Here is an 11,956-nt window from a genome sequence, read left to right on the forward strand (position 1 = left end):
ATTGTACAATGGTATTATACTAACTGTACAATGAAAATGTACTAAGTGTACAAGGGTGTATAAGGCTACCTTTTGTAAAAGATTTCAATCGATTATGAACCACTCCATTTTACTTTCCTTGTTGTCAACATATTGTACACTCATGTCATATACTTTATTTAACTCTCACATAAAAATTTCAATATTTTCCCTAGTAATGATGTTTAGGGAAAAAAAATTGACTCGGAGTCATCCAATATTTTCTCAACCGAACAATTAGAAACATGGTTAACACACTTACGTGAATATATAATTTAGGAGGAATATGAAATTTGTACCACTATACAAGGGTGTTACATGAACTGTACAAGGTTATTACACTAATTGTACAAAGGAAATATACTAAGTGTACAAGGATGTACAAAGTTAGCATTTGTGAAAATTTTCAATCAATTATGAATTACTCCTTTAATTGTATACTTATTACACTAATTGTACAAGGGAAATATACTAAATGTACAAGGATGTACAAGACTAGTATTTGTGAAAAAATTCAATCGATTATGAATTACTCCTTTATTTTCCTTATCGCCCAAAAATTGTATACTCATGTCATTCACTTTATTTAATTCCCATATGGAAATTCTAATGTTTTCCCCAATAATGATGTCGGGGAAAAAAAATTTAACTATAAGTCATCCACAATTTTCTCAACCAAATGATTAAAAACATGCTTAACACACCTACATGGACACATAACTTAGGAGGGAAATGAAATTTGTACCACTGTATAATATTACACTAATTGTACAGGGGGAATGTGCCAAGTGTACAAGGTTGTACAGGACTCCTAATAGGTTTTGTATGATTTTTAATCAACTTGAGTTTGACCTTAGAACAATTATCCATAGTTTTTTTTTTCTCTTTTTTGTTTTTTTACCAAACTATGCCATTAAGACCAATGAGAAATAATATACAACATATTTATTATTTTTTAAGTAAGAAACAAAAAAAATATTTGCTAAGGTATTTAAAAAATATTTATTATATATTTTATAAGTTTGAAAAAAAAAATTAATGATGTCTAATTTGCAAGTTAGAACAAATAAAGAATACTAATATTTTATGAGATATTTAAAAATTGTTTAATATATATAATAAATAATATAAGTTTGAAATAAATAATAATATTTATTATATATTATGTAAGTTTTAAAAAAAGAATAATATTTGATAAGGAATTTAAAAATTATTTACTTCAAAAATGCATTTGACAATAATAATTTTTAATTATTTATCTTTCATATTCAATTTGTTGGAGAAAAATAATTGGTAAATCATTTAACTTGATCCCACTAATAAATAAGAGTGAGAGAAGGATGAAAAAGTCAAAGAAAGAAAAAAGAAAGGTAGAAGTTGTTGGTAGTTTTTTCCAATGTTTTCAGAACCGGACCGGTGATCGAAGTCGGACCGGCGGTCGAACCGCTATTGAACCGGTGACGTCATAAATATATAATTTATATATTATTAAAATTAAAAATAATTATAAAAATTTTAAAATATATATGAATAAATTAAAAATCAATAATATTATCAAATTAAATCATATTAATATTTTTAGTTTTGTTAAATGAAATATGTAAAATATTTAAATGTGAAAATATTAAAAATGAAAATTTAAACTAATTTTATCATTTTTAAAAATATTATATTATTTTTATTTAACATTACAAAAAAAAATTAAAATATAATATATATTATTTTGTTTAGCATATTAGATAACAAAGGCTGTGTAGCCGAGTGGTGCCTAGGATGCCTTCGACAAGGTTCAATTCCTTTTGGCTGGGGGACTTGCTATTATTTTTTTCATTGATTAGGTTGGTTAGGAATCCCACATCGGCTGCTAAGAGAAATGAGGGTGCAAAGGTTGCCTATAAATGCTATCCACATTGAAAGCCAACCATTGCCTCATTGGGTGGGCTGCTCAGAGCTAAGCCCACCATATGGTTGAGTGGGGTTTGGGCTTTGTCATGATGAGACAAGGCCCAGAATGGGCATTTGCCAAATTTTAATGCAATGGAGCCTTTAAAATGGAGGTTCTAATTGAACCGTTCGGTTCAATTAGAACCGTCCGATTCGACCAAGTCACTGGTCCGACAGCCGGTTTTGGCGGTTTGTGGCCGGTTTAAATCTTAAGCGGTTCAATAGGGCAGACCGGACCGGAATGGTGACCGGTCGATGGTTGGACCGGCCGATCCGGTTCGGTTTTTAAAACATTGGTTTTTTCATTTGATATTTAAGGGTATTTTAGGGATTTTTGAAAAGCAATATCCTTCTTCTCCTTGGATTTTGAATTTAATTATAAATAATAGAAGGACCTTATCTTAATTACCCAACCCGAGACACAATTCTCCCTAATAAATATGGTAAATAGGAGAAGCCCAAGACAAAGCTGAAGCCCAAATACGTTTTCCCATGTAACCACTAATAATTCCCAAACAACATTTTCTGACTGCAAGTATGTTTTCCCTTTATTTTAGGTGGGGTTGTGAAGAGGCAGGAACTTAAGACACTATAAAAGTAAAAGAATTGTAGGATATTCATGTTCAAAGCTTCTAACAGCATTACACTACTGGTTTGCAATGGTCGGTGCCCCAAGCCAGAATTGCTCTTAACGCTCACGCCCATCCCCTTTAATAAAGGATCTGTTTTACCCATATACTTGTATTCTGATGTCTCAATTACCTTAATAAAGGCCTATGTATTTTCCAGATAATCTTTTTTAACTCCCGAATCCATTCTCACCTTTTCAAGAATCATTAGAGTTACTCCACATAATTTTTTCCTTTTTTTCTCCAACCCCACATTTTTAGCAACAAGTGAAAAGAAAAGGCTGAAAAGAGGAAGAGGGAACAATTATAATACTAGGCAGAGTAGTTGGGCATACAAGAGGTAGTTTTACAACCACAGATACAGATTTATGAAGAAAGTAGGAAGGGCATGAATGGGGTGTGGGTTAGTTACAGGGACAACCCAGACTCTTCATCCTCTTCAAGAGTTGCAGTGTAGACAAAGTAGAGAGCCCAAATCAGACCAAACACACCAAACAGGATCCAACCCAGAGTGTTGTTGCTCAACCCAAATGGAAGTCCCGTCCCTTCTGTGCTCATCCTCTCATCCACCAGAGCCATGGCTGGGCTTGACATGGTTGCAGCACAGGCTGCTGCCATCAGTGATGCCCCCATCCCCATCTTCAAGCTTCCATCCTCCACACTTGGCTTCTCCTTCATTGAGCATGTGACTCTTCCCTTCTTTGCCATCACCGGCAACCCTGCAACCAATCATCAATCCATAAAACTAAGGCAAAGATAGATGTTGGAAAATGAATGAGAATTTCTATACTAAACAAGAAAATCTTACCCAGAATGGCCGATGAAGTCCCAACTGTTCCTCCATTGGGGCGGAGACCGACACGGGGGAGGGATGAGGTTGGAGTGCTGGCTGTGATGCTGGCCATTTTTCTTCACAAATGGAGAGGATCAGTTGGATTCACATTCAGGGCATCAAACTAAAGTTAATATCGTTGTCATCAAGTCTGTCCAATGAACCACACAACTTGGATAAATGATAGCCCCTCATTTGAAATCTCATATCTGAATACATCCAACCAACTTCCTCCACGTGTTGCATCATATCTGTAAACGGCAGGTGTTGGCCTGACAACAAGTCAAGGTTCTGTTTGGGGAACCCCTTTTCAACCTGGTAAAACTAGATGGCAAACACTATTGGAATAAACAGACTAGTTGTCATAGCAACAAACATCATACTTTCTCGAAACCCCAGATGCGAACATAAAATAGCAGAGAAGTTGATCGGTAAGTTGAAAGCAAGTCATCTGTCTGAGACTACATGAGCATCTGAGATGAATTATATACACAAGTAGCAGAATTACAAAATCCAGAAATGACGGTAAGTTCATTTCCATTATTGGTATAACCGTATAATTTGACTCAGCTCCAAGAAGATTATAGCTGAAAAAATTGGGTAAAAATGAGCCGAAATGTACATGAGAAATGATTGAAGAAAAAGAATTAATTGAACATGTGACGTTACTCGTACGTGCTATGGAGTGGATCAATCTATACCACTTCTCATGTTGTGGATTTTTAACTACTCGTGTATGTTGCACTGTTGCAATAAAGGGTGGTCATAGTTTAGGTGTTTGCTCCAATAGCCCTTGTACTTTGAAATTCCAATTTCCAACCATGGCTTCATGACTCCATCGTACTGGATTACAGCTGCTCGCTCAATCTGGCTCCGCCCCACACCAGACTCATAGCCCAATCCAAGGGCATGCCATCTCCTGTCCAAAGCAACTGTCCGCTTGTAGAAGGTGACCCAACCTAAGGGCAAGCTCCCAGCCTTCCACAACGGATTCTCAAGTCCCTGCAAACCAACCATGGGGGAAACAAACATAAAGGCATTAGGTGCATACTCAAATTGAAACACAAATGAACAAATCTATAGTACATCAGGTATCATTGAATCTGCCCATATCTACAACTACATAAAATATGTGTATATGAAGTGCTAAAACAGAAAAAGAAATATAATTAGGCTGGTGGCCTGATATCAAAAGTAAAGCTAGGTTGAAACCAGAATAAACTAGCATCTCAAGGCCATTATTTACAACAAAGCCTTCTCGCCAACTAGTTATTATTAAAAAATGTAGGACTATACACACAAGAGAGCACATCATGTATTGTTGGAGTAGGACACAAGAGAATATGTCCCCCACAGCCCATCATCTGTCTTTACCAATAAAGAGTAGGACAAAACATAAATTGAAACCACCTCCGGAGAAATATATATTCCCACAGAAACACCATGTACACACAGATGATGAGAATGGATGATTTAATCAAATCCAGAGAGCTGTGACAATGAAGGACAGCAAGTACCTAGGGCTAATCAGGAGAACTAATAGGTTGGATTCTTGGCTAAAAATATTTCTCTTAAGGAGATATATGGCAGATTAGGATAGCAGATTAGGCTGTTGGGTTTAAAAAGAAATGGATGCAAGGACAACCCAAAAAACATGAATTCCATACCATTTGAAGGTATTTATGGTAGACAGCTGTCAAATTCTGCCGCCTCCACTCATGCAGATCAAATAAATTCATCCCAAATGCCCATGTGCATGTCTTGGCATCAAACCTCTCAGCCACCATTGGATCAGAGAAGTTGATAAACATATCCATCCGATGGAATGAAGGCTCACCTTCCTGACAAGTCTCCACTGCTCCATTTACTTTACCCTTCATATCAACACTCCAAAGTCTGCTCAGATCTCTCTGCACCACCACATCATGATCAAGGAGCACAATCTTATCAAGTTGAGGGAAGACATCTGGCAGATAGAAACGAAGGTGGTTCAGTGCAGAAGTATATCTTGAATCGTGGGAGTTTTGCTTCTTCAATGTTGAATTATATTTGGCAGCCAACCATTCAAATTTCTCTACACTCTGGATCTGTATAGTAGCTTCACCAGGAGGATTTAATAAGAACCACATCAACATTGCTGGGTGGTTGAGCGAATCCGTCACGACATGGAACACAATTTTCTCTGGATCCTGAAAGTGGTCAAACAAAGATAATTGATTCCTTATCGTCACCAAAATAAGGTAATCAGTCTGCTCAGTTGCCTCCAAAGTATGTGGCTCTACTAGTGGTGGATTCATCACAGCAATGTACTACTAGTGGTATATTGGAATAAGCACCAAAACCCAAACTCTTGCAATTGTTAAAATTATAAAGCATTTCACCCAAATCCATGATTTATTATAATATTTGGAAAAGGACATAATTATCAAACTTCAACAAGAACACAATTGCCACAAGGAGAACTTTTTGTTTCTATTGCTGGATTTGTTGATGACCATTTTTTTATCGGTAAAGCAAGAGAATATCATAAAAAAGAAACACCAACAGTGTTCTCCAAAGTAGACGGGTGCTAGAGAATATTCAGTTGGATGACCATTAAGCACCCCACCCCAACCCCCTCTCTGATCATTATTCAGTTGGTTCTAGTAGTAACTTCAACTTAGTTTTATTTATTTTTTCCATTTCACATTCAAGGTTCTTTCATTCTTCTTAGTTCTCTTATTTTTCTTTTATTAACAATAGTTTCAAATTGTTATAAAAAGTAATACAACTCAGAAGAAAAGAGATAGTACAGCTTACCATAGCATTGGAGATGGTAGATTTCACAACCACGGCACAGGCCAGAACATTATCAGAGAAGACAGCATAGTGATAGAGATTTCCATCATTCAATTTTTCTTGGTTAGGGAAATTCTGCTCCTCAGGCTGCAGGGCAAAATATTCAGCTGTCAGCCTCATAGTAAGGCAGTGAAAGCCTTTTGGGGTCGTCCTTCCAGCAAGGTCAACCAGATACGTTGCTTGACTCTTCTGTGCCCGAACCTGTTCTTCTACCCTGTTAGTCATGGCTCGGAGCTTGGAGACTAAAGCAGAGCAATCTGTATAAATGTGACTTGCTTTGGATAAGGATGCTTCCATGGTTCTCATCCTCTGCAAAGCACTGCAAAGTTCATTGATGTTATGTGAGAAATGGATTTATGCACTCTCTCCGCCTAAATCAGAGCTGGTCAAAACATTTAATTTATATGTGAAATACAATCACTTCCAATCTACAATATTCTTATTTACCAATCATTTTTAATTTCCTCGTTCAACTCCATTTTTGGGCTATTATATATTTCAGAGTTAGATGCAAGTGTACAAACAAAGTAGTGAATTGCTTTACCTCCTTGACAAATCTGAATCCTTGGTGGCTTCACCCACAGCCCGCTCCAGCTCTTTAATTCGTAGTCTTAACTCTTTCACTAGGTGGGAATTGCTGCTTGGTGGTGCAAGATTCAAGTATGCTTTTGCCCTAATCACTTGATCTCTTATCTGTTTTATCTTCTCATCAGTCACCCTCTGTGGTTGGGACCGTACACTCTGGTCATGTTGAACTTTTGTCAAGCTAGATTGCTCCTGCTACCAAGACCAAACCACATTGATAAGCCAACAGCAAAGACTATAATAAGTTTGTCACTTACTTATAATAAGGATTCTTCTATCAGTTTCCTTTCATAATCATAAAAAACCAATGACAAATACATCAATCCAGAAACAACTTCCACAGTATTACTCAATAAACAACCAATAGATCTTTGCAGCTGAAACTTCAAACCACAATGAGAAATCCAGAAACCTCCTACTTTTACTATTTCTGGTCTAGGTTTAAACAAGAAACACAAGCTTAACTAAATTCTAACTCCATAAATTTCTAACAGAGACCACACACACAAAGGGAAAAAAATGTTCCATTGTTTTTTTTTTATAGGTAAATGAAGATTGTATTAAATTTAAAAGGTATACACGACGTATACAAAGCAACAAAAACCAAAAGGTGCGAATACATGAAAACAAGCAACCACACCCTATGGAGAGCCTAACCAGTCCACAAAATCAATCAACGACATAGAACCATTCCCAATGTACAATCTAATCCAATCCCAAAAATGATACGGAAAAAAATTTTAATTGTTTGGTCCAAGCTTTTACAATTCTCAAAGGTTCTCCTATTTCTCTCCTTCCAAATAAACCAAAAAAGACATAAAGGAGCAACTTTCCAAATCATTTTTCTTTTTTTGCCAACAAAGGAGTGGTTCCAACTCAAGAGCATCCCTCTCATTAAAGAGTGCATCACCCATTGTACGTCGAATAGAGCAAAAATCAATTGCCACAAAATACACGCTTTTGGACAATGAAGGGGGATATGATCCCTCATTTCTTCTTCTGTCTTGCACAAAAAGCATCTATTAGGCATCCTCTAACCCCTCTTTGTAAGCTGATCCTAAGTCAATATCTTAGCCCAAGTCGCTTTCCAAACAAAAAAGCTAGCTCTTACAAGAGCCCAAGAGTTTCATGCTATACTGAGGGAAAGATTCCGCTCTCTTACTTATTTCATCTTATCATTATTATAATTCTTTCAAGGTTAATACAAATAAATATTTAACTCCCTCCTATAACCTCTTAGAGTTGATGATTTTAAGATCTCAAAGCAAGTAATGGCTGAATCAAGAACATGTGAGATGATTCCAGTTATGCTAATAGATGCTTCAATCCACATGTTCAAACTAACTTAAGAAAGAAATTGAATCATCGCTCTCCCTTTTTTTTTCTTTTTGATAAATAAAACGAGATAGAACTATATTGAAAAGAGACGCCAAAACAGCGACTCAAAGTATACAAAATAGATCCCCCCCTCTTCTCCCCAGTTGGAACAAAAAAAGCTATCAAAATGAAGCTGCAAAAAAACCCCACCCTAAAGGAGAGCCCAGCCAATCAATGAATCATTGCTCTCCCATACATTAGTCAACCCCTCAAACCCTCCCTGCTTTTTTGTAGACATGTCCTAATATAAAAATAATGCCTTCCCTGGTTTTTTGTAGACATCCTAATATAAGAATAATGATATCTTTGTGATGGAGATAAAGATGTTAAATTGCGCACTTATAGGACATAATGTTTTTATTTCGTTGTTTCTTTTAGGGTTATTATTATCTAGTGATAGAAATTTATTCTGGTTATGATTCTTTACATTATTATTAGAACCAGTTTCCTAATAGAGTTAGGATTGTCTGTCTATATATAGGGCTAGTGGTGTTAAACACTTTAGACTTTTGATTAATAATAATCATAATTATTTAGAATTTTTCTCTTTTACTTATATATCTCTCCTCTATATTATTTTTCCACTACTGTTCTACATCACTTTGTCCTAAAAATTTTGGTGATGTTTCACAAATATGGCATTCTTACAAATGGTTGTCAATTAAGCCTATCAAAGGGGAAAAAAAGGGGAAAAAAATATTAGAGAAGAAAGAAGAAACAGTACCAAATTAAGCTTTTCCACATTCAGTTTGCCTTAAGATCAGTTAACTGCTGCAACCCCATAAACTATATTCATACTTCCACTTTTTCTACCCATGCTAACTAGTGGCATGGCATTTGCAATGTATTTGCACTAGCATTGTTTAACCTGACGCCATAAAGCATATTCATTCTTTCTAATTATACTACCTAGTGGCATTGATCAACTGTTGCAAATGCCATAAAGTATATTCATTTTTTGTAGTCATACTAACTTGTAGCACGGCCTGTTCAATGTGTGAGCATGCCTGACACATACATTTATTTTATTTAATTTCCATCAAACATATTTGTGCATCTGGGGAATAAATCTAATACATTCTTTGGAATAATGTGGCACACTTGTGCCTTAGATGAGATCTGCCTGATTAAAGAAAACATCATGTGGCAAGACCACATGAATCCATTTAGACAGATTGAACTAGGGAATAAGGATTTAGATAATCTCAATATCATCGTAATGATATCCATGCTGAAGCAATTCCCAAATACCAAGTATTGAAAAATCTCACTGCCAAACAAGCTATCCTTCTAGCAGTACTAATACTTCTGATCAAATTCACCTGACAGGTAAAAGTTTGGAGCCATTTTGATCAAGGAACTCCAACTCTCCAATGAATATTATCAAATTTCCAAGTCACTTTCACAAGATACCCCATTATGACCTCCTGAATCTACGATGCATCCCCTTGTAATAAACACAAAAGACCCCCTGCAATTCTATCCACCAACTCATGAGCCCATAGGCAAGGACCTCAGTCACAAACTTGTACAAAACTACAACCAAAATAACAGGCTGGACTTATATGTAATATAAATTCTACTCTCTATATATTTGAATTAGATGATTGAGCTTGTTTGCAAGCATGCACATAGCACAAAGTACAAATCACAAACAACTACAGATTCCACCATCCAGATATCTGTATTGACTAATTGAATGGGGAGTAGTTGATGACAATTAGGTATTTATCTTCACAATTAAGGATACAAACATTTTAAGCATGATCTTACTCACAAAAGATAGCTCTATAAAGAGCAGCATGAATCAGGTAGAATGATTTTTTATTTCAAACTGCAAGCAATAAGATTTTCCTTGATTTCAAATCAATAGGATAAAACTAGCATATACAACACTATAGGTTTCAAGGCAACATTAATGTGATAAAATCTACAATCATACCTTTCCTCCAGAAGTTGTTGCTAATTTTTTCTGTGGATTTTGCTTGTTTTCTTCCTTCACTTTGTGTTCAGTACCTGAAATTCAAACCAAATGCAAAATATGATTAAATTCAAAATACTAAATACTGATTAACTTATACAGAGAAATTTACATACACCCAGCAAGACTAACCATTTTTTCCCAACAAATCAGCAGTAAACCCACTGGAAATGTTGGAATTGGGATTCTCCTTGGATCCGTCTCTGTACACAACTAGGTCTGGCTCTTTTAAGCCTTCATCCTCCTCCTAAATCAAAACGCAAAGTTATTCCACTAGTTATAAGTATCTAATCAAACTCAGACTGCAAATGCAAAGCTGATCCAACCCAATTTAAATTACCGTCTCGACAACACTAAGTGTTTCACCATCTCTCCTATACTTCTGCACCAACAAACAAACCCCACCGTCAGTCTCTGTTATAAAAACCACTACCTACCCATTTGGTTGCTAAGAAAATCTAAGAAAATAAAACAATCAAGATTTCTAAATAATAGATTTTTATTTTTTTAATCCCAACAAAATAAGGAGCCTCCCCTCCACTAACACTAATGAAAAACAACTATTCAAAATTTTCCATCTCTTTGGCTCGATTTTCTCCGCAACCAAACATACACCCATTTAGAAAACACAGCAAACTGGAACCAAAGAACAAGGATTCTTACAATACTCGGTAAATCCTCCACAAACTCTTTCTTCCCTGCATCCACAGATTCACAAACAAGATCAACCAATACGTATCAATAATCCAACACAATTCATCATGTGACCAAAAAAAAAAAAAACCCAAATGTAAACATGCATATGCATCTCACCTAAAAAAACTACATGCTTGAGCCTTTCAGAGAGTAAAATAAGTGGACAGAAGACAGAAAGAGAGAGCAAATAGAGGATGGCGATCCTCTTCCATCGCCAAGACTGCTTCATCAAGATCAGCAGCAGATGAGACCCGTTCTCACTCTAGGGTTTCCAATTTCTCCAAGCAACAAGAACATGTGCTATGTAGATTCTAGAGAGAGAATGAGAGGATCTTCAAAGAGAGAGAAAAAATAAGAGTTTTTTTGGTCTATTGATTTGGTTCGTTCCTGTATGAATACGCATCCAACACCGTGCTTTTGGATTTCTAGAGAGAGAAATAGAAAATTTTTTAGAGAGAGAGAGAAAGCGGAGAAGTAGGAGAGATCTATAAAGAGAGAGCTTCTCCCATGTTCGGACACTGAGAGAAAGTGTTTTTATTGTTTTTTGTTTTCTTTGTTTTTAGAAGCAACCGTCTTTATTTGTTTTTAGTTTGGAATTTTTACACTTCTCCGGAGTCGCGTCGTGATTGGAGACGCGTGAGTGGCGATGTATGATGTGGATGGTGGTAGGGACATGGATGATGATGATAATGTATGATGTCATGGTCATTTGGATGGTTCCCTAAGCTATAAATGGTGAAAATTTTGTCATATTAGGCAAGATATCATGAAAGAATCCATTGTTTGTTTGATTATGACAAAATATGAAATAAAAAGAAAATTATCACAAAACCTAAAGCCAAAAATACCAAATTTTCTTTAAATGTAAAATTTTTGTAAATGTGATTTATTTGGAATATTTATGGAAAATACATAATAATTCCTTGTTTTTCTAAAATATTATTATTAGTATTTACACTCTAATTGTGGTTCAAAATTTATAAGGTTATTCATTGATGTTTACTAAAAAGATATTAAGTGATCATAAAATTTAAATTTCATATATAAATTTTATTT

The 11,956-nt window shown here is 35.5% G+C and overlaps 2 protein-coding genes across 5 annotated transcripts; both read right to left on the reverse strand.

Annotated features, from left to right (window-relative positions):
• Window positions 1–2,873: 2,873 nt before the first annotated feature.
• Window positions 2,874–3,555, reverse strand: LOC117918424 (photosystem II reaction center W protein, chloroplastic-like). The gene is made up of 2 exons (XM_034835074.1): window positions 3,400–3,555; window positions 2,874–3,310 (listed from the first exon to the last, which is right to left on the reverse strand). The coding sequence occupies exons 1-2, from the start codon at window positions 3,494–3,496 to the stop codon at window positions 3,000–3,002; spliced, it is 408 nt and encodes a 135-aa protein (XP_034690965.1). The 5' UTR covers window positions 3,497–3,555; the 3' UTR covers window positions 2,874–2,999.
• Window positions 3,556–3,806: 251 nt separating this feature from the next.
• LOC117918423 (probable galacturonosyltransferase 6) lies at window positions 3,807–11,427 on the reverse strand. Of its 4 annotated transcripts, XR_004651854.1 has the most exons (10): window positions 11,018–11,427; window positions 10,868–10,902; window positions 10,545–10,586; window positions 10,337–10,451; window positions 10,166–10,239; window positions 6,806–7,041; window positions 6,223–6,580; window positions 5,091–5,612; window positions 4,099–4,425; window positions 3,807–4,010 (listed from the first exon to the last, which is right to left on the reverse strand). XR_004651854.1 is itself a non-coding variant. In XM_034835073.1 (9 exons), the coding sequence occupies exons 1-9, from the start codon at window positions 11,127–11,129 to the stop codon at window positions 4,150–4,152; spliced, it is 1,767 nt and encodes a 588-aa protein (XP_034690964.1). In that variant the 5' UTR covers window positions 11,130–11,427; the 3' UTR covers window positions 3,824–4,149. The 4 variants fall into 4 exon arrangements, 3 of the variants coding, with proteins under 3 accessions (XP_034690964.1, XP_034690962.1, XP_034690963.1); XM_034835073.1 differs by having other exon boundaries at window positions 3,824–4,425; window positions 10,545–10,583; XM_034835071.1 differs by having other exon boundaries at window positions 3,824–4,425.
• Between the last annotated feature and the right edge of the window lie 529 nt (window positions 11,428–11,956).

This window comes from Vitis riparia, chromosome 7 (assembly GCF_004353265.1).
Source record: "Vitis riparia cultivar Riparia Gloire de Montpellier isolate 1030 chromosome 7, EGFV_Vit.rip_1.0, whole genome shotgun sequence".
NCBI lineage: Eukaryota > Viridiplantae > Streptophyta > Magnoliopsida > Vitales > Vitaceae > Vitis > Vitis riparia.

What these genes read in the sequence shown, in the direction of transcription:
- LOC117918424 (XM_034835074.1), bottom strand. Translation starts at nt 3,496, where the DNA reads ATGGCCAGCATCACAGCCAGCACTCCAACCTCATCCCTCCCCCGTGTC. An exon ending in GACTTCATCGGCCATTCTGG is followed by an intron (nt 3,311 to 3,399) that starts GTAAGATTTTCT and finishes GATTGGTTGCAG; the next exon opens with GGTTGCCGGTGATGGCAAAG.
- LOC117918423 (XM_034835071.1), bottom strand. Translation starts at nt 11,129, where the DNA reads ATGAAGCAGTCTTGGCGATGGAAGAGGATCGCCATCCTCTATTTGCTC. An exon ending in CAAGCATGTAGTTTTTTTAG is followed by an intron (nt 10,903 to 11,017) that starts GTGAGATGCATA and finishes CTGTGGATGCAG; the next exon opens with GGAAGAAAGAGTTTGTGGAG. An exon ending in CTACCATCTCCAATGCTATG is followed by an intron (nt 5,613 to 6,222) that starts GTAAGCTGTACT and finishes GACCACTTTCAG; the next exon opens with GATCCAGAGAAAATTGTGTT.